We start from the raw sequence: 25,949 nt of genomic DNA, 5'->3' as shown, positions 1-25,949 counted from the left end.
CTGGAGGACAAGAAGGAAATATTGGACAAGGGCACTTGGTTGAGGCACAGCCAGCTTGAGACATGAGGAACCCTGAGATGACACCCTGCGGAGCTGGGAGCACTGAGCAGGGCAAATGATTGGCGTCTCCAAAGTGTCCGGTCCTGAGCAGCTCATGAACCCCAACACCAAGGCTGCCAAAAATCCCCAATAAGTCCATGGTTGCTTCGGAGAACGTTAGCCTGGCCTCCAGCATCCCCAGGGTGGCACATGCTGATCCTGATAAATCGGAGTGCCTGCTGGGCAGTGCCGACTGCCAGCCCCTGGGCTCTCCCCTCATTCCTTATGCACCACCACAGGCACACACACCTTGCGTCGAACTCCTGGCCCCATGGGAGGCTCCCCCCAGAGATGGGTTTCTCAGTAGTATGCAACCCTGATCCACAAAGGACTCCCCTTCCCCACCCTCCTCCCAAATCCCCCTCCCGCCCCCTTCCCCATGGTATATAGCGTCGCCCACGAGGCAGATGGTGCTGCATTGGCGGGGTGTGGGACGGCGTCTCCCCCCCTTCCCATGCCTTCCCAGCACCCTCCTGGCGCCTCCGAGAAAGGGGGCTTGTAGCTCCTCCATGAGCCCCAGTGTCCGGTGGGGGCTTGGCAGGCATTCCCGCAGCCCGGCTTAAGTCTGCTTCTTTTCCCATTCCTGCAGAGAAAGAAAAAAAAAGCAGGGGATGAGGAGACATCACTGGACAAGAGAGCACTGAGCCCTTCAAGGACCTCCCTCCCTACTGCAGGTTTTGGACCACCCCAGCATCTTCAAAGCCTGGGGTCACTGCTGCCCTGGGCATTATAGAGGTCACCCAATCAAGGGGAACCTATTGACGAAGCCTTCTTACTACAGCTACAGGAGGCATTGTGCTCACAGGCTCTTGTCCTGCTGGGGGACTTCAACCACCCCAATATCTGCTGGAAAAGCAGCACGACGAGCTGTAGGCAATGCAGGAGACTCCTGGAATGCATTGAGGATAACTTCTTAAGCCAGGTAACAGACAGCCCTACCAGAGGGGATGCGATACTAGACCTGATGGTCACCAACGCAAGTGAGCTAATTGGTGATGTCAAGATTGGAGGCAACCTGGGCTGCAGTGATCACACACTGATGGAGTTCATAGTCCTGAGGGATATGGGTTAGGCAAGGAGTAAAGTCAGGATGCTGAATTTTAGGAAAGCAAAATTCCACCTGTTCAAGGAATTAGTCAATAGAACCCCCCAGGAAACTGCCCTCAGGGACAAGAGAGCAGAACAACTTTTTTGCCTCAGTTTTTACTGGCAACCTCTCTTCCCACACCTCTTAAGTGGATGGACTGCAAGACAGGGACTGGGGAGCAAAGTCCCTCCCACTATAAGAGAAGATCAGGTCTGTGACCACCTGGGGAACCTGAATATACATAAGTCTATGAGACCTGATGAAACGCATCCCAGGGTCCTGAGGGAATCGACTGATGTAGTTGCCAAGCCACTCTCCATGATATTTGAAAAGTCATGGCAGTCAGGTGAAGTCCCTGGACTTCACTGGAAAAAGGGAAACATTGCACCCATTTTTAAAAAGGGTAGAAAGGAGGACCCTGGGAACTACCGACCTGTCAGCCTCACCTCTGTGCCTGAGAAGATCATGGAACAGATCCTCCTAGAAGCTATGCTAAGGCACATGGAGGACAGGGAGGTGATTTGAAAGAGCCAGCATAGCTTCACCAAGGGCAAGTCCTGCCTGACCAACCTAGTGGCCTTCTATGATGGAGTGACTACATCAGTGGGCAAGGGAAGAGCCACAGATGTCGTCCAGTTGGACTTCTGTAAGGGCTTTAACACAGTCCCCCAAAACATCCTTCTCTCTAAATTGGAGAGATATGGATTTGTGGATGAGGAATTGGTTGGATAGTCACATCCAGAAGGTAGTGGTCAACGGCTCAATGTCCAGATGGAGATTGGTGACAAGTGGTGTCCCTCAGGACACCACTGGGACCAATACTGTTTAATATCTTCATCAATGACATAAACAGTGGGATCGCGTGCACCCTCAGCAAGTTTGCAGACAACACCAAGCTGAGTGGTGTTGTTGACACACCTGAGGGATGGGATGCCATCCAGAGGGACCTGGACAAGCCCGAGAAGTGGGCCTATGTGAATCTCATGAGGTTCAACAAGGCCAAGTGCAAGGTCCTGCACCTGGGTCGGGGCAACCGCTGGTATCAATACAGGCTAGGGGAGGAAGGGATTGAGAGCAGCCCTGCGGAGAAGGAGTTGGAGGTACTGGTGGATGAAAAGCTGGACATGAGCCAGCAATGTGTGCTTGCAGCCCAGAAAGCCAACCATATCCTGGGCCGCATCAAAACAAGCGTTAACCATCAGGTTGAGGGAGGTGATTCTCCCCCTCTAGTCTGCTCTGCTGAGACCACACCTGGAGTACTGCGTCCAGCTCTGGAGTCCTCAGCACAGGAAAGACATGGACCTGTTGGAGCAGGTCCAGAGGACAGCCACAAAAATTATCAGAGGGCTGGAACACCTCTCCTATGAGGACAGGCTGAGACAGTTAGGGTTGTTCAGCCTAGAGAAGAGAAGGCTCCGAGGAGACCTTATTACGGCCTTTCAGTACTTAAAGGGGGCCTATAAGAAAGATGGGGACAAATTTTTTAGCAGGGCCTGTTGCGATAGGACAAGGGGTAGTGGTTTTAAACTAAAAGAAGGTAGATTTAGACTAGATATAAGGAAGAAGTTTTTTACAATGAGGGTGGTGAAACACTGGAACAGGTTGCCCAGAGAGGTGGTGGATACCCCATCCCTGGAAACATTCAATGTCAGGCTGGACGGGGCTCTGAGAAACCTGATCGAGTTGAAGATGTCCCTGTTCATTGCAGGGGGGTTGGACTAGATGACCTTTAAGGGTCCCTTCCAACCCAAACTGTTCTGTGATTCTGTGATGTTCTCCCCTCTGCGCATCCAACCCTGCACCTCCAAAATCTCCCTGCAAGTTGGGCTCATGCCAGCAGTGAGTGCGGCTGAGGTGGGCCAGCCTGGCTGCAGGGGATCCTGGCAGTACCCCTTACTTTTGGGGTAGGGAGCATCCCCAAATTTCATGGTCAAGGAAGGGAGATGAGACAAAGGATGAGATGTCCCATGGGGCCTGGGAGGAGAGGGGGAGTGAAGCAGGACCTTGGCCTTGCGCAGCACGTTTCCCTTGTTGGCAGGGAGGATGGAGGGACTTCTCTTCCTCAGTTCAGCTGCACAGTTAACGGGAACCAAGTGCTCAGGGGGGCTCCCGTTTGGCTTGTTTGTCGCTTCCTGTGGAAAAGGGAGAGCAAGAAGAAGAAGGATTTAGGAGACCCAGGGAGCAGGGACAGCCAGGGAAAAAAAAAAGCAGAAACTGTCATGAGGTCAAAACTGATGTGGCCAAACATAATTGACGCTTTGCTTCCCACCTCTGTCCACAATGGGACAAAGCAGCAGGGATGTCCCTTCTTCCCCACGTGCTGCTCCCCCCGCCACCCCAAGCACCATTGCTGGGGGAAGCTGGAGCCACGAGAGTGAGGAAGAAGGGGTGCATACCCCATTCTCAGCCTTGCCGGTCACAGCCAGCCCCAGGGCTGGGCCTCCTGCCAGCGACTGCTTCAGCCGCTCCTTCACTTCGGTCAGCTTGAGCTCCAAGTCAACGCGGCGCTCCTCCTTCTGCCGGCACTGCTCCTCCAACACTGCCACCCGTTGCTCCAGGTCCTGCAGCTTCGACCCTGCTTGCATAAGCGTGCCCTGCTCAGCATGAAGCTACCCATTTTCCTGGATAGGGACGCTAGATGGGGCTGCCAGCCCGGTGCGTGCTGCAGCCAGCTCTGCTCATGGCCACAATGACACCGCCAGCCTAGTGTCCCCATCCCACCCCGGCTCTGCAGCCTTCCCCCCCGTACCCGAGTGCCTTTGAGCATCCTCAGCCGCAGCGCTCAGATGGCACCAACCTACCCGTGCTGCCCTTCATGGCTTCCCGCAGCTCTCGCTTCTCTTTCCGCAGCAACACCAGCTCGCTGCGGATAGATGCTTTCTCCTTCTCCAGCTTCTCCTTCTCTGTCAGAAATCGCCTGGCGTCCTCCTCGGCCCGGTTTTTCCCATACCTGTACTGGTTGGCGTCTGCATGCACAAGGGGAGCCCATCATGAAGGTTCTGGCCCCGCCTGCACCAATGCCACGCACAGTCCAGCTGAACTGGCACAGCATAACCCATCACCCGTGTGCCAGAGCTGGTCAGCCCCAGCCTGGCCGCAGACCCCCTTGGGGCAACAGCATCCTCCCGGACTGGCCGGGGTCCCCCCACAGAGGTTTGCAGCTGAGGGCCCCCACTCACTCGATGCATGCCTCTTCACTTTGACTTGTGGGTCCACACGCCGCGACTTCTCGCTGCAGGAGGAGGCATGGCGCTTCACCTGGGCTCCTGCTGGCCGCCCTGGCTCCTCCTCGGCCTGTGGCGGGGATGGGAGGGAGAGCATGCTGAAACACCCACGGGGCCACTGCAGCCTGGCCAAGGCTCCCTGGGGCATATTCTGTAGCCTGGCTACAGTGATGGGAGAGGGCGAGCCCCTGAGCACGCTCACCTGAACCTTCTCATAGGGGACATCATCGTACACCACGCGGGAGGAGTCTGGCTGGTGGTCCTGGGAGGAGCTGGCCCACCTGCGGGACAAGGGAGGGGTCTTCCTCTCCAGGATATCCCTGCCAGCCCCCCCCCCCGTGAGCCCTTCCATCTCAGAGGGCTTCCTGTATTGGTGTCCCAGCTTCACTCACAAGCACTCTACCCTACCCTACCCTACAACGCGTATCCCTTAAGTCCTTCATCAGCATTGATGAAACACCTTCCACTTTCTGTCCTGCCTGAGGGAAGCTGCACTACTTTGGGAACCACCAACCCTCAGGACACCAGCTATCCCCGAGATCACAGCACAAACCGTGTCCCAGCCCATGCCTTTCCTAGGGAACACACAGGCCTGAGGATCACCATCCCCAGCCCAACACTCTGCCCCCGGCACAGCCCCTTCCCACCACAGCACAGTGGGAGGACAGTCTTACAGGTAGGAATGCCTCACAGCTGTCACTATGTTGGCAATCGTCTCCACATCCACGTAGTCGTAGTGCAAGGCCTCCGGTGCCATCCGCGAGCCTGTCTCCACCAAGAGGAGACCCAGCCAGCGGCCCAGGTCTTCGGAGCAGCTTGCCTGCAGGAGAGACAAAGGGTTGGGGTGCATGCCCAGCTCCCGGCCCCTTGCCCTTGCTCCTGCCTCCCAACGCAAAGCCCCGCCGCAGAGAAGGGCCCTTCGACATAAAGCATGTGCAAGGCTTAGGAGGGTCCAAGAGAAAGCACCAAGAGAAAGTCCCAGAACCCCAGCTGCCCCCCTGCAATCTGCCTGCTTCAGCCCTGACAGCCTCCTCCTGCCTCCAGCCTGCAAATACCTGTGCGGCTGCCCCCAGCTCACCCAAACGATGCCCTGGGCTTCCTTAACGTGCAGGGGAGGGGAAAAAGAGGCACCGCTCGCATGCAAGCGTTGCTCATCACAGGAGATGCTCTCCCAGCTTGGCAACCCCCTCCTCACGGGACCGGCACACCCTGCCCACCCCACTGCCGGCTCACCTCCAGCGCCGCCACCTCCTGCCCATTGCGAAGGATGCGGAAAGCGAAGGGGTGTTTGGGGCCCAGCCCTGGGACCACCTCGCAGCCCCGGAGGACAATGGCGTTCACGTGGGTCCGCAGGTCCGTGTGGTCCTTGTGGAAGTAGAGGGTGTTGCCCTTCAGGCGACACCAGCGCTCCTTCCAGCACTGGTTAACCAGGACGCTGAGGTAGCCTGGGGGGCGGCAGGGCAGAGGGAAGGATCTCAGTGCCTGCTCAGCCGGACCTCAGGCGGGCTTTAACGAGACAGGGCTGCCCAGAGATTACGGCGTGGCTCCCTACTCGTTTGGTCCTTTCTGTGCCTCAGTTTCCCCACAGAGAGCCAGCTGGGACCCCTGGACCCAGGTGAGGTGCCAGCTCAGTGCCACACAGTCACTCGAGCCCGTTTTCTGGGAGGGCATGGGTGACTCCTTGCCCCCTCCCCACACACCAGGGGAATTTGCAGAGCTGGGAGTGGGCACCATTTCATAGCCTGAGGGAGTGTTACAGCCCTCCGGCAGCTCAGTGAGCTTGCCCACACCCCACCGCCCCCTTACCCGCCGCCTGCCCCCCATATGACCAGGCTGGGGGGAAGGATGCCAGCTCCCCACCGCTCCCAGCCCCGCAAGAGCCAAGCCCTTTCTTGGCCCCTGGCCCACACGAACCACAGCAGGGGATGTCCTCCTCGGTGGAGGAGGTCTGCGTGTCCTCAGGGGAAGGCTTCTTCTTGGAGAAGCTGATGATCCTGGTGATCTTCTTCCCCGCCGCCCGGCTCATCGAGCCCTTCAGGTCAGCCAAGCCGCTCTTTTTGCCTTTCCCTGGAAGGAGGACAGTGTAGCTGTGTGCCACCGGCGCATGTCACAGCATCCTTCCTCACCGGACAGGATGCTCCCCAGCTGTGGTGCACACAGCTGGCACCCCCAGCCGCAGGGACAGCCTGCCTGGCTGGGGGCAGGGGCTGTACCGTGCTCGCCGGGCTCTCTGCGGGCTGCTGGGGAGCCGGTCTCACCCGTTGCCACACTGTCCGAGTCGGAGGTGTGCTTCTCCTGCGACAGCCGCTGCAGGGGGAGTGGAGCAGGCACCCTGTCAGCAGCCTCCTCCTGCACAGCACCCAGCAATGGCCACTATTGGCCCTTCGTCCCTCCCGTGCAGGGCTGGGATGTCCCCTGGTGCCAGGGGAGCCCTGTTCCCCTTCCCCAGCGGAAGGGAGCCCCATAAGCCCTGCAGAGCTGCTGTGAGGATGGGAAGGACTCCTCACGTGGAGCTAGGAGCTCGGTGCTCCCTCAGCCCCGCATTCCCCAGGCTCGGCCGCAGCAGCCCCACACAGCACCTCGACAGGGCGGTTAGAAACCATCACCTTATCCAGGTCCATCTTGCACGGCATCACTGGAGAGGTGGGGGCTTCCATCCCACCCGCTGCTGGACTGCTGGCCTCCTTTATCACCTGCAGAGACAGCCCCCAGCAGCCACTCAAATCGGACCTGAGGGCCAGGGCTACTTCCCCTGGCTCAGCACACTTCCATCTCACTGCCAGAGCCAGGCTGAACGACAGGGAGAGAGGTCCTGGTCTCTGCAGGACAGGACAGCGAGTCCTGCTCAGAGCACTAGCCCAGCTTGCCTGGGGATTGCACATACTTTGACCCCTTCAAAACTGCAACCAGTTTTGCAGATTTTGTCAGAGATTTTGGAAATCTCAGAGGTGAGGGACTTGGGTGCCAAGCCGCACAGTCATCCTGCCAGCACAGGACACCTCATCACCCCCAGTTTTACAGGCAGGCACAGCGTGGCTTGCCCAGGTCATGGAAAATGACCCTGTTCTCCCTCCCATGTTTGGGGTAACAGCTGGGCTTGTGGTGTGCGCAGAGGCTCCTTTCCCACCAGCGGCCCCTTCCCCGCGGCCCCTGCCCCCCGCCCCTGAACAAAGGCAGGAAAGGGCCATGGGGAAGAGGAGGGGGAGAGCAAACATCCCCACCCCGCAGGGGCTATCAGCGCCGGAGACGCCCAGGCCCTGGGAAGCAGCTGGCCAGCCCCCCTCCCCGACCGATAAGAGATGGGAGCAAAGCCCTCTTCCCCTTCCAGGGGGGCAAGGCCTTTCACGGGGCAGCCCCCTCCCCACCTCAGCTAAGGAGAATGCCAAGGAGGGTCTGCGACCCCCCAGGCAAAGCAGGGGTAAGCCATAGTACCTTCAGCCACTCCTCAGCCTGCTCCTTGCTCTGCACAGCTAGCACCAGCGCATCGGCTCCCGGCAAGGAGAACCGCAGCTCGTGCTTCTTGCGCCGCCCATCCTTGGGGACGTAGATGACACTGCAGGTCCCCAAGGGCACCTCCACGTGTGGTTGCCGGTCCTTGGAGCTTTTGTAGCACTAGGGGAAGCACAGGGAACTCTCAGGGCTCTGCCAAAACCTGCCTGTCCCGCTGCCATGCCTGGCAGAGCTGTGGTCCCTCTCAGGGTCCCTCTCAGTTGGCACAGATGGAGATGGCTCAAGTCTCTGCAACAGCCTCAGTGGCAGAGGACTGCGGGGTGCTCTCTCACTCCACAGGGTCCCAAAAGAAGGGAGCCCTCCATTCGCTTGCAAGGGAAACGAGTGCAGCCCCTGCGTGAGCTCTGCAGGGCAGTCACAGCCTTGGGCAGGGTCTTGGCGTGGATAGTGCTAGTTTTCTTCAGCCTGGACCCGACCTCCCTCCCAACGCACCAGCGGGTTTCTGTCCCCCACCAGCTCTGGGCTCACCAGCAGTTTGCTGTCCCGTATGATGGTGAGCTGCTTGGCCCACTGTCCAAAGCGCTTCTTGCGCAACAGGAAAGCGCAAATCCTGCAGTCCTTCACCAAGTTCATGGAGGCTTCCTCCGACGGCCACTGGTGTGTCAGCTGCTGGCCCTTCCCCTCCTCCTCCTCATCATCATATGACTCGTAAGAACTGCTCATCGCATCAGAGTCATTGTCTGGAAGGAAGCAGGCGAGTCACCCCCAATGGCACCCCGGGGCCCTGCCTGCCAGGCATGCTCACACACTCCCAGGGCTACCTGCACCCGCTGGGCTCCAGCCCAGAGCCTGGGTTGGGCGCCGCGATGGATGGACTCCATGTCATTCCCTGAAAACAGCAGTGTTTTGACCCCAGCTGTCTCCATTTCCCTTCCAAACCAGGCAGGATGCTCGTGGGTCAAATGCCAGTCCCAGGTGTGTCTATCCAACCCCCTGGGCTGGCTTATTTCTTTACAAGCCTCAAACTTTGAAAGCCTGGATTAAACCTTCTACCCGCAACACAGGATCACGCGCCAGCCCTCTGCTCCACACCTCCTATGCAGGGCACGGAGGAGCAGGGCTCCGCAGTGATGTCCCTGTCCCAGCTCTCCTCTGCCACGGCAGAGGCAGCTCACACAGGGCACGAGAGGTGCGTAGGCAGGGACACCCCTTCCCCACACTGGTGACAGACACAGCACCGATTACATCCCTTCTGCAGCATGAGGGCTCTGCCTTGCATGACAAACAGCACACCACGCTCCTTGCTTTTTGCCCTGCAGGCTCTGACACGCGAGAGGTCCTCCAGCCTCAACCCCACCAGCCCCCAGCCCAGCCCTCAAGGCCCCATCTCGGGGCTGGACTTTGCTGAAGGTCTCCCCTCCCTGGCAAGGGCACCCAGATACCTACAGGAGTTTTTTTGCTCCCCATTCATCCTGGTGACAGGGTAGTTGCTGTCTGCATCCTCATAATAGCCATCCTCGATGGAGTTGGGGGGGCTGGAGCTGTCTGCAGAGGAAGCAGAGGGCAGCTGGGGCTGTTAAACCTGGTTTCCCCCCAAGGATGCTCCGAGCAGCGAGCTGGGGCAGAGCAAAGCATGCCCTCCCAGGGCATCTCAGCATTGGTCCTGCCGCAGCTCCAACCTCTCCCCATCACCCACTTCTCAGTTGAGCCGGAGCAAACAACTCCTTGCAACAACAGCGCAGCGGGATGGGAAGGAAGCGGGACAGGAGCGATGCCGGTGGGAACAGCGACGTTTCCTTCCCCGGGACGAGCCGTCATGCCCATTGAGGGCTGCCTGCTTTGCAGGTGGGATGCAGCAGGCAGCTTGCGGAGCTCCCCCCACCCTCCTGATGTCCTGGCATGGAGCGGGACTCACTGCGGGAGGTGATGTACTCAGGGGCCTTGCCGGGGCCCAGGGGCAGGGCTTCCTCGTAGTAATCCTCAGGCGGGGGAGTGGTGGGCAGCGGCGGAGCAGGGTCCGCAGGAACCTACGGCAGAAACACCACCGGCATTAGCCAGGCAGTGGAGAGGGTCATGAGTCCCAGCAGCTACCACAGTGGCAAGGGACAGGAAGGGGTCTCAGCCCTAGTCACTGCCTCCTCCCCGGGCAGGGGCAGAGCAGACATTGCAGGTGGGTGTTCAGGGACTTACGGCTTTTGCCATCTGGCTCCTCGCCAGCTCCAAGCCAACGCCATCGCCAGTGTCCCCCTCCTCCTCCTGCATGTCCTGGAGATCCCCCAGGTCGCAGTCTGCCCAGGGGTAAGCAGAGAGAGTGAAGGGAGCAGGAAACCCCAGAGCTGGCCTCCCCAGCCGTGCCCTCCAGGGACCCCAAGGCAAGCACCCATGGCCCTTCACTGGGAAGGTGCTGGGAGATGGGGACCACTGGTAAACGCAGCTGGGCCGGGGTGTGTGTGGACCCCCCATGGCCAGCCCCCAAGCAGCTTCAGGGGATTGGGAGCAAGCAGCCGGGGTGACGGTGCCCACACTGGACACAAGGATGCAGCTTTCACCCTCTTTCCCCAGGGCACCCCAAGAGCTCCCGCTGCCAGCAGGGACCCCGAGGCCAGCACGGCACCTACCCAGTGGGACTCCCGGGCATCGCTCCGGGTTGGCCACACATACCGAACTCCTCGAAGAGAGACTCCACGAAGCTGGTGCCATTGCTCAGGGATGCCGTGTTGACGTACGTGTAGTCCACATCCTTCCCTGGGAGCGAGGGGATGTTCTCAGCCTGGGGGCGGGCAGGGTGGCCGGGGCAAGCACCGGCACCCCTCCTCCCCGCAAACACCAACCTAAGGACACAGGCCAGCCCACCCCACCGTGCCATGGGGCGCTCCTCTGGAGCAGGCGCCCGGGGAGCGGAGGAGCCCCCAGGGATGCTGCTGCTTCCCCCCAGGAGGCCAGGAAAGTGGGAAGGCTGCGAAGCCCCAGGTGCACGGCTCTCCTGGCCTTCCCGCGGAAACCCCTGTGCTCAGCAGAAACCGGTGGCAGGAAGACCGCTGTGAAATGGCCTTTCCGCAGGGAGCAGCCCCCCCGCAGCCACGGCAGGGCTGACGCCAGCCTCTGCACCCAGGGTGGGGAGAAGCTGGGAAGTGAGAGCGGGGAGCAAAGCACCCCAAGGGGGCTGAGCAGGTGCTGGGTGCTGGGCACAGAGGCAGCTCATCCCTGCCCTGCAGATGGTTTTGCCTACCCCGCTGGGGTTTTGGCCCCGGGCAGCTGCTGGGGACACCCACTGCCCCAGGGGACAGCCATTGGGCACTGTGATAGTGGGACACAAACCTGCGGGTGGCTGCAGCTTCTGCAGGATGGTGGAGACGGCCAGCTTCTTCTCCTGCGTGGTGGCACTCAGGTACTCGTGGTCGAGCAGCTTAAGCAAGACGCTGAGCTCTGGCAGGAGCTGGTCCAGCACTGGGGGGAGCAGGAAAAAGCTCGTCAGCCAGGGTAGTGTCAGGATGCAGGGGTTGAGACAAGGCAGAAGGGGCTGGAATGTGTGGAAGAACCCAGGATGGGGGTCTTTTCCAGCTGACCCAGCACGGCTCAGGCAGTGTTTGCTAAGCGTGCACATGCTCCTTCCATGCACAAGGTTGTCCACCTGCACGCAGACACCGGGATGCAGCCTGCTGAGCCCGTGAATGGAAACACCAGCTCTGCAGGGCTACTGGACTGCTATCAAAGGGCTCAGCACACGTATTTTTCCACACAGATAAAACTACACCTCTGTCTGCCGGACAGCGTACTGTTGCTGCTGGTGCCCCCTCACTGTGACAGGCACTGGGTGGTGACGGAGGGAAGGAACAGGAAAGGAAGGAAAGGAAAGGAAGGAAACCCAGATGCCATCTCCAGAACCACCTGACAGTACCACTCAGGGAGATGTCCTCCCACCCCTCGCCTGCTGGGGGACATTCATATTCCCCTGCTGTGCTCAGACCACCCATGACCTCCCAGCCCAGTGCCACCTCCACAGGGCCCCCATACACAGGCTAGAGCCTTCCTCCCCACACTCACCAACAGCGGCTCCTCTGCTCTGCTGTCACTCCTCCCCTGTATCATCCCAGCTCATCCCACCTCCAAGGCCACACCACTATTCCCTCCAGGCATGGAATCGCTGCCCCAAGGGACAGTCCCTGCCCCACACAGGCAGCCTGAAAGGTGCCAGGGAGGGGATGGGGACTGCAGCACAGGAGTGGCTCTTCCCACCCGGCTCTGGGTTAGCTGAGCCTTGGTCCAACACACACGGCCCCATAGGTGGCCAAGAGGGTCAGAGCAGCTGAAGTCCTGGCAAAGAGGAACTTTGTCTGGCAAAGAAATCCTGACAAAGAAGCCACTGCTCATCCGTTTTCCCATTGCTCTGCGAGATCCCAGCACCTGCCAGCTCCTGGGCTGCCACTGCACCTGAATACAGCATCAGCCTGGTAGCAGAACCAGGCAGGAGAGACGGGGAGACGCCAACAAAAAGCAGGAAAGGGGAATTTGCTGCAAATCACCATTACAGGCACAACACATAAAAATGTGGGTCTTCTCTTTGACATGGTGATTCATGGGCTGTTTTTTACAAAGCAAAAGCACACTGCAGCTGTGGGGTTACCCATCCAGCAAGGCTCCAGAAAACACTTGGGTGTTTGCATATCAGAGCAGGGCTACAAAAAAATTTCTCACTGAAAGCAGTATTTACGGTGCTGGCAGCAGCTGACCAACAGTTTTAGGAAAACATGTTGGCCGGGGATGGGAAGGATGGGGAGGACTTGAACAAGGCGAGCTCTGCAGTGCAAATCTCTCATGAGCTCCCACACCCCCGATTCTGCACGTGCACCAACATCCTCATCCCAGGTGCCTTTCTGTGCCTTATCTCCTCCGAGCAGGATAAGACAAAACTGAGCTGGATCCAAAGCCAAGCTCCCATTTTACTTGGGACCATGTACCCACCCAGCTCCACTGGCATCCAGGGTAGCTCCTGCAGCATCCAGCACCTGCGGGAGATGGCCTGCATTGGAGAGGCCAAGCTCAGGGACAGCAGCAAACCTGCAGTTCTGGAGGCTACAGAGGGTAGGAGAAAAAAGCTGCTGTTTCTTCCAGTGCAAGTGTGAGCAGGATCCCTTCTCTTGGCAGCAACTGAAAGTCATCGGGCATAGCTGGGGCAGGGTGCAGCTGGCTTTGGGTTCCCAGGGACAGAAGGAGAGACCAGAGGTGACCACAGAGGCAGCTTGGACGTGCTGACTGATGGGGATGGTTTGCAAGGAGGGGAGAACGTGTGCCCCAGCAGCACAGAGCTTCGGGGACACCCTGCCTGGGCTGTACCCATCCTCACTTCTGCCCCTCCAGGCTCTGCCAGGGGAAGGGCCCTGGCAGGGGAGAGATGGGTGGCAGCGAGGGCTGGCATGGGGCGTATTTCCCAGGGGAAGGGCAGGATGCTGTGCTGCTGCTGGGATCCTTGTTACTCATGTTCTTCAACGAGCTTCCGCTGGGCCCTATCCAAACACTGCATCCACTCTGCCCAAAACCCATCAAAAACTGGGCTGCTACGGGTTTGAGCCATGATTTTGGGTGCCCACTTTCCACTCCCATGAGCCATGGCCCGGAGCACAGAGCGAGTCCCCTGGGACCAGGCTGGCACTGCTGCCCAAAGCAGGGATAGCACAGTAAAACCAACTGCTGTTTCAAAGCTTTTCGGCTGAAGGGGAACCCAACGCAAGCGGGTTGATGCAGATCAGTGCCCAGCCAAGATGAGCCCTTGGGCAAGGAGACAGTGTACCCAGCCCCAAATCGCTGCCTCCCCAGGACACAAGGCAGGATGCGATTCACAAGCCTCTTCCTGCCGCTCTGGCTGATGGGCTTCTATCTCCGCAGACCTTCTGCTTCCTCCTCCCTCCCCACCGCCAAGCTAAACAGCAGCCTCAGCCCTTTCAGCAAGGGTGGCTTTGCCAGTGCCCATCTCCCGTGGGCAGGCCAAATTGGACAGGTAGCCCCCAGGCAGGGGGAGAAGCCTCAGCACAGCTCCAGAAGGAGCAAGCAAGCCTGGGGAGCTGGCAGCATCCCCCAGCCCATGGGGAAGGAGAGGGCAACCACAGAGGGAGCACGGCTCCTGCTCCCTGAGCTAGAAAAACACCCCACAGCAGACAGGCAGCCACGGGACCCAGGTCCCGCTGATGCTCCACTCGCTGTCCCCGTCCAGCACACACCTCCCGGGGCAGGGACCGGCTCCAGCCATGTGAGAGCCTCATGTGTGTGATGAGCGAGGGTAAGCACTTGGCTCCCATGGCCCTCTCCTTGCCACTCTGCAGAGGCAGGAAGGGAGGGAAGAGGGGCAGATCCTCCCTGGGGTGTTTGCAGAGTGCTGCACAGGCAGGATGGGAGTGGGCTCCTGCTTAGCAATGCAATGGTGGTCTCCAGGTGAGACATCCTCCCCTGCCTTGCCCAGGACGCAGCTGCAGGGCTTGGTGGGGCATGGGGCTAGCAAGGAAGTAGCTGGGACAAAAAGCAAGATGCCCCCCTGTCCACCCAGCATCTAGGGAGACACTTACTCATCTTCTGCTGCTCTAGCTCAGCAGGCTCTCAGCTGGCCATGAGCTCCTGCAGAGGAGATGGGGACCATGCACACACCCTACATCAGCCTCCCACAGCACACCAACACCTAGGCCATGGTGCTCACCAGCATCCCCATCCCCTGCCATGTGTAGGACATCTCCCATCATCGCCACCAGCTCCTTTGTCAAGGCTTTGGACTAGCCAAGGGCAAAAGGGCAAGCAAGTTTCTATTAATAGTGAAAAAGCAGGCGGCGTGCGTGGCGAGGGGGGCAAGGAGACCCCCCTGCACAGGAGAAGCAAGAGCGGCCAATAAGCGATGTTTGTCGCCCAGCATGGCAGGCGGGTGAGCTCATCAGCAATGCCCCGAGCGCCAGCTCTGAGCCGGGGCGCACGAAGCACGGCGCGGGGCGAGCACTGAAGGCGCCTTTGTTTCCCCCCCAGCTGAGCTGTCCCCTCTGTCTCCCTTGTTAAACATTCTCCGAAATACAAGGCGGGAGCAGGGGGAGGACAGTCAAAGAGTCCTGTGATCCCAGGAGGGTGTGTGGCCCGCTGAGCTGAGCCTCTGCCCGGGGGAGCGGAGGAAGGGAAGGAATTAATTTCCTACACTCGTTAGGCTCCCAGCCTAAATAAGGTTAATGGGGTGGCTGCAGGAAGCAAGGGGAGATTGCTCCAGGGTTGCTGTGTGGAGAGCAGCGGGTGCCGATGTGACTGACCCAAGGTCACCTGGTGAGCAAGGACCAGCACATTACTTCTGCAATAGCCGGCAAGAGCAAGCACAGACCCTGCATCAGCCTGCATCCGTACCCACACCACAGTGGGCAGAGGACCCGGCTCAGGTGCCAGGGGTGGGTGCCTGGGCACTGGTGTTGGTGCATACCCCTGCCTTTCGGGGCTTTTGCCGTGAAACCACGGAGCCTGGAGATGGAGGCAGCAGCAGGACATCAAAGGGCTCCTGGGGGAAGGCGGCATGACATCAGAGCGGCCACAAGCGCTGAGCAGGTGACGCAGACAAAAAGGGACCCTGCATCCCCCACCCACTGAGCCACCGCCTCACTCGTGGGAGACCTCTGGCCTCACGCCTGTCTCTGGCCGTGACAAATGGCTCCCACCTGCTGCTTTCTTTAGGGGCTTCTCTTGCAACCAAAATCCTGCAGGATTGCACTGCTTTGCTGGGCTCAGGCTTTGGACACAGGCATCCCAGGACACAGAGAGATGCCAGCCTCTCCTCCTGCAAACTCACTCCTCTCCACATTTGCAGCCTGATGGGAAGATGTCAGCACGGTCTCTGAGCCTGGGAAGGCTGGGAGCCACGGCAGAGACGGCTTGAGCATTAGCTAACTCAGGCTGGATGGGCGGAGGGGACCCAGGGCAGCTCTGCCAGGACAGGGTGAGCTGGGGGACCAGCACCAGGACACTGCTGCTGCTCAGGACAACAGGGCAGTATTTCCTCTGCTGCTAAAGCCTGCCCTAGAAGCAGCACCAAGCACAATGCTGACAAAGGAGCTGCATCCCCTCCAGCACCCCACCACCTCTCCACCCTGCACCCAGGCCAGCTCTATTTTTAGACCCCATGATTGCTCCCCCCTTCAGGGACCCGCTTCCACAGTGCAGAGATAAGGGTCTGGGCACAGCCTGCAGCTCCCCCCCACTGCTCCGTCACGGGAGCAAAAATCAGGTCTTGCTCCAGCAACCTGCAGAGAGGAGGAAGAGGAGGAGGAGGAAGACGCTCCAGCCAAACTAAAGCAGGAGTTTCCTGGAGTACAGACCCAGCTTTTGCAGGGCGAGAGATAAGACAATGCATGTGGAGTTGTTACCCCAAGCAAAGCCAGTCTTCAGCCTGAAAGAGAGCCCCAGGGCAGGTAGATGCTGTTTCACAGCACTGTAATGCTGCAAGGCTGCTGCAGTGGGAGGTGCATGGGGACCCCCATCCTGCGGACACTGCTCTCCCGTCCTCTGCCTGCCCCGGCCACACTTCCTCCTGCACCAGGTGAAGGCTGGGGGCGAGGAGGGCCGGGGGGAAATCGGATGCTGGGAGTAACGGCCATTGTTTGTGGCTAAAATAAAAACCAAGCAAAAATAAATCCTTCCTGTTGGCGCAGGCAGGGCCCTGCCTGCCTGCCTGCACAGGGCTGCTTAGAGCCACCACCAGCAGTAAACAAATGTTTATAGCTCCTGGGATGCCATAAATAGGTGGGGTGTGGGCCAGGGAAGAGGGCACAGCCGGGGGCTACCCCAGCACAGCACCCAGTGAGAGCAGCGGAGATGCCCCAGCCCCAGGAGGAGCCTGGCAGGCAGGTCGCCCACCCTGTGGGACAAACAGACCCAGTATGCCGGACGAGTTGCTTGCAGCAGATAAACTGCTCTACTCTCTCCACGGGCTGACGTTGAGCTGCTTGCAAGAGACACCTGGACACCGGGATGGGCCTCCATACCTCCTCCTGCCCCAGTATGGGCTGCGGGCATCACTGGAGGGGTGACGCCTGAAGTGGGTGTTGACAGCCCCCTCCAGTGCGTTGCTTCCCACCCCAGTGGGGCCAGATTTCCTCTGCCGCTGCTCCTTGAGGAAGGCCATGGCCTCCTGAGCCCTTTGCTGAGCTCCCGGGGCCATTCCTGTTCCCATTCCTATTCCCAAGGAGGTTTCTTTCCGAAGGGGAGGAGGCAGGCGTGCAGCCGGCAAGGAAGTGCCTTGGCAGGGGTGGTGCAGCGCTCCCAGAATTGTTCCTTTGTGCAGAAGACAGGAGGACAGACTGCCGCCTGCCTGCACCCTGCCTGCGGCCACCGCTCCTCCGGTGCGGGCAGGAGGAGCACCCTGCCAAGCAGGCAGGAGAAGGGCAGCGCTCAGCCCCTGGGAGGCGGCAGGGGCGAGCAGGGCATCCCTGCCAGCCAGGCTCAGCTTCCCGGCCAGCCATCACCACCTGGGTGTGGGGCAAACTGGGATGACTGGAACGGGCTGGCGGGACCAGGAACACCAGCCTGGAAAGTACCTCCTCCTCCTAGCATGGCTGTCTGTTCAGCTACGGAGCAACTTGGCGTGCTCTAGCCCGGAGGGTTTTTAGAGAAAAGCCAACCATTAATGATCACACTTGAGCTCTGACAACATCCCGTAACAGTGGAAGATTTGCTAAGGGGCTACTCAACACACATGAATCATCTCCTCCCTGGAAACAAGGGCCCCTTGAGTAGGGCGGATGGGGGGAGAGCCTCTGACTCGGCATCCAACTATGTCAGCAGCAGCCTGAGCACTTGGGGCTGGCTCCTGCATGGCCAGGAGCCCCCCACCCTCCCTGGCTCTCCAACTGCCCCAGCCAGTGCATCTTCCCACCCCTTGCTGTGATTAACCCCCTTGCCATTAGCCCCAGGACCCCGGCAGCCATCCCTGCTCCCCCAGCAGCTCCCAGCTCAGACACTGCAGCATCCCCCTGCATTGCAGAGCACAAGGTGAGCTCAAACCTTTTGACCTGTCCGCCGAACTCCCAGCACCTCCCTGCTGCCCTCCCCACCACCCCATGGCACACCCTATGCCCCACCAAGCCAGGCTGCAGCGGGCAGGGCGGGGATGCACATCTCCTGGGGATCTCATCATCGTGACCTTACAGTAACTAATACCCTTAGCTGATAACCTTGGAAAATCAATCCTGGGAAATGAACGTGAAACCTGCTTGCTCAAGGGGGCAGAAGGCCCCCCACCAGCTCTCCCTCACAGTGCGGTCGCCTGCTGCCTTCTCTCCTTACGCGAAGGAGCCCGCAGGGTTTGCAGGGCCCCTCCATCCCGCTCCAGCCCTGGGAGACGGGGAGATGAGCAACCAGAGAGGTTAAATAGCGAGAAGGCTGCCCTGGCTGTGTCTGCTGAGCCTCCTTCATCTTTTCCCCCATCTGCTCCAGATGCATACCCCAATGCTGACAGCAGCTCGGGGGGGATTCCTTTCCGGGCACGGCCAGCTCAGCCACTTTCAGCAGTGCTTCTTTGAAGGGTCCTGCATCTGGCCCAGTGCGTTTGCCAGCAGCGGCTCCTCTCCCCAGTATAAATAGCTCTGCAGAAAGCCTTATCGCGTGGCCTTGCTCCCAGCCGCTTGTCCACACCAGCAGAGACTGGCTGAGCAGCAAGTCCAACCTGGGGCAGAGTGGCAGAGCCACCCTCCCAGCCAGGCTCTCCCCAAGCCCTCCTGCTTCAGCCTGGCCCTCTATGCCAAAGCAGTTTCTCGGTGTCCTTGCCACTCCTCAAAAAGCGGAGAAGAGCAAGGGGAACAGCGGCACACACCCAGGGGCCAGTGCTCTGCCCGGCGTACCCACCCAGTGCTGAGAGCGTGGTGGGCGCGAGGGAATCGGCCGCAGGAGCAAGACCCCAAACGCCCCCATCCTGATGCACTCTTTTCTGGAGGAGAAACAGTTTCACATCCTCCCCTCAGTCTTACACATGAAAACAGGAGTCCTGAATAGAGAGAAGCGTAATTACAGGCTGACACAGCTTGCACAGGGCCAAGATTATCACCTGTGTTCATGCCCCTGCCAGTTCACACGCTGCAGAAACCATTGCTCACTGCTGTGGGGCCAGTCAAGCCTCTTCTCCATATAACTGGATTAAAGGAGAAACTGGAGAACATGGTGGTTCCCTTCCCACCCAGCCCTGTGCCGGCAGCACACCCCTCGCAGCATGGCCCAGAGGGAGCGGTGCTGCCCTGCAGTGAAGCCCCAAGCTGGGTCGAGGCTCTCCTGGCGATGCCCACAGTCAGAGCATGGCTGCGGGTGGAAAATCTCCCCCTCAGCGGCATCAACCGCGTGCCCAGAGCTGCAGCCTTCCCCCAGGGCTGCAGCAGCCTCACCCTCCCTTGCCTGCTCCACTTCGAACCCCAGTCCCTTTGGGCACCATGGAGGGGTGTCACCTCCCCAGGGAGCCCCCAGCAGAGCCACAGGGCATTGGAGGGGCGGAGGGTCTCTGAACTGGCATCGCTGCTGGAAGAAACCCCAGAGGCAGCTCTTCTTGGGCTGCAGGGCATGTCCTTCCTCGTAGCAGCTTCCATCGAAGCAAAGCAGCTTCACAGGCGGTGCAGGTAATAATTAACAGGCTGATTGAATCACCCACAAACATCTCCTGTGACCCAGGCAGATAATGACCCTCCAGTGCTCTGTGCTGCAGCAGAAGTCCTTCTCCAGGGGCTGCCGGGGCTGTTCCCCCTCCGCTGATGGCTTAGCAGCCCTTTCTCCACCTCCTGGAGAAGACTGGTGGTTTGCTTTAGCTCACCGAAAGCAAACTTTATCCTTCTAACCCAAAAAGGCTGCAGCTGCCCCCACCCCAGAGGAGGGGTGTGTGTGTTTCTGGATCACCCTTTCTTACTGCTGAGCACAGCAAGAAGTCAAGCAAATAAAAGCACCCAGGTGGGATATCGCTGAGTGACCCTGCTCGTGTTCATAGGCAGGGCACGGGCAGCCTCCTCCCTCTGCCCCAGACCCCTCAACCCTGCGGGGCTCCCAACCCCAGGCACAAGTTGTGTTCAGCCACAGCTCAGCCCAATCTATGCAATTAGCTCTGCAAATACGCATGGACCAGATTCAGCACTTCCAGGTGACATTTCAAAACTCAGTGCCACCCTCAGCGGGCGTGTGGCAGGATGCTCTGCCAGGCCAGCCTGGGAGCAGGGCTCAGAGGCTGCTGGCTGGAGAACATGTTTAAATAATGAATGAAAAAGAGGGGTTTGAGATGCCCTTTAAAGGAATAGTCAGGCAGGAGTGAGACCTGCTGAGTAACATATAAAAAACAAGCTTCAGGCAGAGGGGAGATGTTAGGATTAGTCAGAACCCAGAATAAACTGTATTTTCTCCAACCAAAATTTTAGCATTGGCCTTTTCCAAACAAACTCCACAGCACAGGGAGCAGCAGGTTGGTCTGGGCTCCCTTCTGACACCGGGAGAGGCCCCGGACCCAGTGCCAGAGCCATTTGCCCCCCACTGCGATGGGCAGAGCGCTGGGAAGCCTGCCTGGGTCGCACCCTCCTGCCTGCAGCTAGCTCGGAGCTGGGGGGACCTGAAGCTCTCACCTCTCTGTAGCCCTTCGTCTCCACCAAACCTCAGCCTCCAGGACAGCAGGAATTACAGCTAATTGCATGCACCATGGTGGGAAACCCGCTGACTCGGCACTCCGGTGCTGATGACGGCTCTCCTGAGGGCATGCCCTCCGCACCGCCCTGTGCTCAGGCAGGCATGACCACGTTACCACCCAGGGCTGGGTGGGTCCTCCAGCCCCCAAATCTCCAAAATGGGCACCCCAGCCCCACTGACCGGGGTGGAAAGCTCTCTGCACCCCAAAAGGCTGCTCTCCGTGTCCCATACATCCCCCTTCCCCGAAGCCAAGATCCAAAACATCTCCAATGCAATAGCCGACCCGCAGGAGTGAGATGCGGGGAGGCCGGCAGGGCTGACACGTCTTTCTACGAGGAAGAGTCACGCCAGGCGGTTATGCCTGGACCCTCAGAAGCAGAGGAGGGCATGGGACCCTCACTTAGCAGGGTGTGGGCAGGGAGGGCATGGGATTTGCAGGAAGGAGCTGGTGGATTAGCTACCAGCCAGCTCCGCTTTCCCAAACGCTTTCAGCCACATTGCACAATGCGAACTCCTCTTTTCAGAGGCAGTGGGAGGAGAAACCACAGACCCCCTATGGGGGAAATATCCCGGCGGAGTCAGGGGGAGGGAGACAAGCACCCAGCCTCTTGTGTTATCAGGTATCCATGGGTATCCCTGCCTCCACCCAGGCAATGCCCAGGACCCTGGGGAGTGATGTTCCCAGGGTGGTTAGGGCACGGCAGAGGGTCTCTGCGTTCGGGGGCCAGGGCCATGCTGCCTCGGAGGACCCTCGGAGGGCAGGATAAACGTATTTTCTCAGCTGAGAACAGCCCTTCCGTTTCCTTCCCTTTCCCTTGCCCAGCTCCGCTGGGAGCATCAGGTGCAGCAGCAAGGCCACCACCGACAGCATTTCCTACCCGCTTAACCCCTGCGGGGCAGGGGCGGAGAGGCAGGAAAGCCAGTTTATCCCAGCGGGAAAGCTGATAAGCCTGAGCACAGGGGAAGATGTGACTGCTCTGGTTATTGCCAATGGCTCCGTCGGTGCTGGGACTGGTTCACCATGTCTGCTTTTCATCCAGGACAAAAAAGCCAGCTATCAAACCTGTTGCTACATTCCTGGCTCTGTCCTTCACAACCTTGGTTTCCCAAAGTGCAAGATGACACTGGGACCACATGAAAATGGGAGGCTGAACCCACTGGACAAGGAGCGAAAAAGGGGCTGTTCCCCCATCACCAAGTTGGGTGGGTTTAATGTTCAAAGAAAACCCGGAGGAAAACCAAAGCCATTCTTTAAGCTGCTCCTTACACACTTCCTGCTAATTGCCCACGATCAGAGCATACCAGCATCTCCCAGAGCTCCCTCCTATCACTTCCAGAATCACATGCACATGAAACCCACTTCAAAAAAAAAAAAAAAAAAAGTATTTTGAGCATGGAAACCCCTTGCAGCAAAGATCTGGTTTTGTTCCAAACTGTTGGGAAATGTCAGTGTTTTCCCTTGCCTGCCAAAGACCTTGCCTTTGATGTGATGGGAGGCATATCAAGAGCAAAAAGGGAAGGGGCTGCAGCAGTCGTGCCATGGGGGGAGCCTGGGGGAGGGAGTGCCAAAGAAGGCATTTTCATCCTTCCCCACTGCGGAGGCTGCAGACCATCAGCGCAGCATCTGCAGAGGGACCTGAGCTCCCCGAATGCTGCTGCTTTTCGTGCCGCAGGGTGATGAAAGGCAGGCTGTTGGTCGCTGCGCGGGTGCCCTCCCCGCGGGTGGCAGGACCTGCTCTATTCGTCCTGCGGGTGCCCTGGCAGGGTGTGCCAGCCCCTTGTTTGCACGGCAGCGGGGCAGGGCTGGCAGAGACAATGCAGAGCTCCCTGGGAGGTTTCCAACCCAGTTTTCCTGCTGCTGCCCTGGAAGAGTGACATTTAATAGATATTTTGCAGGAATGACAGGTGTGCCATTAATTTTAAAGTTCCTTAATATGCAGGAGGAGATGTGTTCCTCAGGAGAGAGCTTTAGCTGTGCCAGACTAGATAGTAGAGGGTGTAGGGAAGGGTTAAGGGCTAGGACGTGACTCTGGGATGCCAGAAACCACTTCAAGCCTCCACTCTGCTAAATCCTTATCTTCTTCTGTCCCCAGCAAGTTATTTGGCTACTGAACAACAGGCAAATCTTGGGTCAAGCCCAGTTTTCGCTCCCTGTCCTCCTCTGAAAAGCCTCCCCACTGTTTGGGATGAGACAACTTCTTCAAAACCTTAAACAAAGTTTTCCTGGGCTGGGATATGAACTGCCTGCCGGCCGCAGGCGAGAGGATTTCAGGCACATCGGGGCTCAGCGCTGCTCCATAGCAAAGGGCGCGTCAGCCTCACAGCTCAGCACATTTGCACCGGAAAACAGCATTTCCAGGTCAAGAGCAAACGCAGGAAAGAAGCAGGTTTTCCAGACAGCCCAGGCAGATAGGACAGACCCCAGGGTCCCTGGCTGGAGGACACTACCCCCCCAGCAGTCAGTAAGGGCACCAGCCCACTCCTTCCCCTCTCCCGCAGCCCCTGCCACAGCAGGCACCCGCGACGTGCCACTCCGGCTCAGCCAGGCTGGCTTCAACAGGGATCCAGTACCTACAGCGAGACCCTTTTCCCCTGGTTAAGGGCAGCACTGCACACAGAAGGATATTGGAAGATACAGAGGGGCAAATAACTCCAGTGCCTCCCTGCTCCGCTCAGCATCAGCGTCCCTGGGGCCGCCCTCCCACCCCACTTTGCCCAGCACGGTGGGGCTGGGGCAGCCTGTGGCGGGCTCAGCTCCCTTCCCCACGCACTCCCCGGCTATAAACAGGCAGTGGCCCGGGGCAGCTGAGTTTCCAGCGGAAGGAATGGCTGCAATGCGGGGGAGAGCTCGGCACTTGCCTGGTGCACTAACAGCTGGCCCGATCTGTGTTTCGCACCCATTCCGCACCCCCTTCCACCGGGCTACGTGCGCGGGGCGGACAGGATTCCTGCTGCCAGCTTGCAGGCAGCAGGTCAGGAATGATCCGGGCTCCCTCCCACCAACCCCGCGGCCTCCCCATTCCTGTGGGCGAGCTGGAGCCAAGTTTATCCCTGACACATCTCTGCCGGCTTTGCTGGATTTAGACCCCAGATAAGTTTGGTGCAGGACCTAAATTCTGGTGGCACAAAAGGTCAGGGATGACTCATTAATGAGGAGAAGCCATGTGTGAGCGCAGCCCTGCTAGAGCAAAGGCTCGTGGCACAGATCACCTCCCAAATCATGCACACATGCACTTCTCCATCAGCACAACCTGAGACAACTCCGCAAACAGCCCACAGCACCAATTCCCCAGGTTAGGCGCTGGTGTAGAGCTGAGCCCCTCGCCGGGTGCTGCCTAGCCTGCCAGGAAAGGTAGCAGGCTCAGCTGGAGCATGGAAAACGATGAAGAAGCTGGCGGACTGTAAAGCAAGAGCAAGTCAGGGGCTGAGTGGAGCTCCAGGTAAAGAAGGGGGTTGCCAGAGAGCTAGCAGAGTCTGGGAATGGGGCACAAAGCTCCTACCCACTACTGGACCCAGCACCCCTTGCACTAGGGAAGGGAGCCCAGCAAGACCCCCACACCTTCCCTCCATGAGCCACAGCCCCCAGAGGGATCCAGCAGCTCTGGGTGATGAGCAGGAGGGTCTGGAGGAGGTTTACATTAGCAAAAAGCCATCCAGGTGCCAACAGCAATTCATTACAAGCACTCAAAGCAAAGTAGGCAGGCACTGCTGCCACTACCATAGAAGGCACCAGTGAGGGGGATGAAAGAGCAGAGCCGCTCTCCCCTGGCAGGGCCAGCCCGCGGAGCAGCCGCACCGTGCCCGGGCCCGTCTCCACAATGCTCCAGGATGGTTCCCGCAGCGTGCCGGGCACCCTCTGCCCTCCCCTGCGGTGAAGTCCCAGGTTTTATTTTTGGGGTAGGCTGGGATGCAAACAGGGTAGCCTCCCACCAGTTCGCACAGCAACAGGGAAGCTGAGACCCTCTGCTCTCCCCTCTCCCCATCAGTGAGGTCCTCTGGGACCTTGAAGGACAGCTCTGGCATCACATGTCATTTGACAACACTCTCCCTCCTGCAACAGCACCCTCCATCAGAGCTGGCGAAGCCACCCTATCTGGCTGGCAGGCAGGGCGAGCCACAGCCATGGGGGAAGGCTGTCCCTGTCCCCTCCCGGGCTGCTGGGCACTGACACTGCTTTCTGAGCACCGACAACACAGGCTGCAGCCCAAGAGTCAAATTCCTCATAACTGTGTTTCCACTGCGGAAACACCACCCCATCCTTTTACATCGGGACGGGGAACTCTTGACCCTCGGGGTCTTTCTGGTGCTGACCTGAAGCTGCAGACGCAGCACTGCCTGAACCCTTGGGATTTCAGCGTGGTCCCAGCCCGCAGAGCCGGAATGATGCCCCTGGCCACCCTGTTATCATTTTTGGCTGCTGCTCCTGTAGCACCTCTGAGGACCGGTCAAGGGCCGGGACCCCCATGCTACACCATGTCACCACCTGCTCCTCCTCTGCAGCCCTAGGCCACCATTCTGCAGCAGCAAGCAGCAATCCCCCTGAAAGCCTCCCTCTGCTCCCATCCAGGGACCTTCCAGCCCCAGCAGGAAGCCAGGACCTTCTCCGCAAAGTTGGCCCAAAGCCCTGGCAGGTTTATTCATATCCCAGATCAAAGCCTAACAGCTACGTGAGCCCAATGCCACAAGCTGCAGGCGGGAATCACACACATGTGGGAACACAGCCGCTTCCCAGCAGGGTGGGGATCAGGCCCTCCATGGCTTTATGAGACCACCGGCATCTTCCCCAGCTAGGGAAGCCCTCTGGATCTGATCAGCTCCATCTGGAAACACCAGTCACCTCCCTTTCTACGACCATAATTTCCCCTAACAAGTGCTTGCACCCCATAGATTTGCTTACAAGCCGCTGGCTTTTCACCCATCTGACCAGCAGAAGGAAATTGGCACCAGTTTGTGTCCCAACCGGCCCTGCCGCAGGGCTGGTGGGGGGCAAAGGCACCCTGGGGGCAGGGTCCCACATCGATCAGGTGAGCTGCATCCGCTCGGTTGGGAAGGGATGCGCGACCCCCAGCCCCCCGGGACCGGGACCCGCATTCCCTCTCCCCGCCTGCCCGGCGGGGAGAGGGGATGCCGGTCCCGTCCCGTCCCGTCCCCCCTTACCGCTGAGACGGTCCATGGTCCCGGAGCCGCGGGCAGCACCGGCCGCCCCGGGAGGCGCGGGCGGGCGAGTGTCAGCGGTAGCAGCCGCCCGGCGGGGCCGGGTCTCGACTTCGGAGCGGCCAATCGCTTCGTCCGCCCCTCCCTCGGTGCGCGGCAGCGCCGAGCACCGGCACGGCCCGGCACGGCACCGAAAGACCGCCCGGAGGTGTCCCCGCCGGCAGCACGGGCGGAAAGTTTGTCCCCCATCGCTGGTGACCCCCCACGTGCAGCCCTGCAGC

General features: G+C 59.4%; 1 protein-coding gene across 2 annotated transcripts; it reads right to left on the bottom strand.

Moving 5' to 3' along the window:
• Positions 1 to 478: 478 nt before the first annotated feature.
• Positions 479 to 25,708, bottom strand: AFAP1L1 (actin filament associated protein 1 like 1). 2 transcript variants are annotated; one of them, XM_059825191.1, is made up of 19 exons: positions 25,672 to 25,708; positions 11,179 to 11,307; positions 10,522 to 10,605; positions 10,051 to 10,148; positions 9,776 to 9,887; positions 9,307 to 9,405; positions 8,389 to 8,600; positions 7,843 to 8,022; positions 7,017 to 7,103; positions 6,624 to 6,717; positions 6,325 to 6,477; positions 5,644 to 5,855; positions 5,085 to 5,230; positions 4,613 to 4,691; positions 4,366 to 4,480; positions 3,988 to 4,152; positions 3,583 to 3,761; positions 3,190 to 3,318; positions 479 to 682 (listed from the first exon to the last, which is right to left on the bottom strand). In XM_059825191.1, exons 1-19 carry the CDS (start codon positions 25,685 to 25,687, stop codon positions 659 to 661), a joined length of 2,313 nt encoding a protein of 770 aa, XP_059681174.1. In that variant the 5' UTR covers positions 25,688 to 25,708; the 3' UTR covers positions 479 to 658. The 2 variants fall into 2 exon arrangements, with proteins under 2 accessions (XP_059681174.1, XP_059681175.1); XM_059825192.1 differs by having other exon boundaries at positions 4,366 to 4,471; positions 4,607 to 4,691; positions 10,054 to 10,148.
• Positions 25,709 to 25,949: the final 241 nt, after the last annotated feature.

This window comes from Gavia stellata, chromosome 16 (genome assembly GCF_030936135.1).
Source record: "Gavia stellata isolate bGavSte3 chromosome 16, bGavSte3.hap2, whole genome shotgun sequence".
NCBI classification, from domain to species: domain Eukaryota; kingdom Metazoa; phylum Chordata; class Aves; order Gaviiformes; family Gaviidae; genus Gavia; species Gavia stellata.
This window is presented reverse-complemented; position numbering and strand designations above follow the sequence as displayed.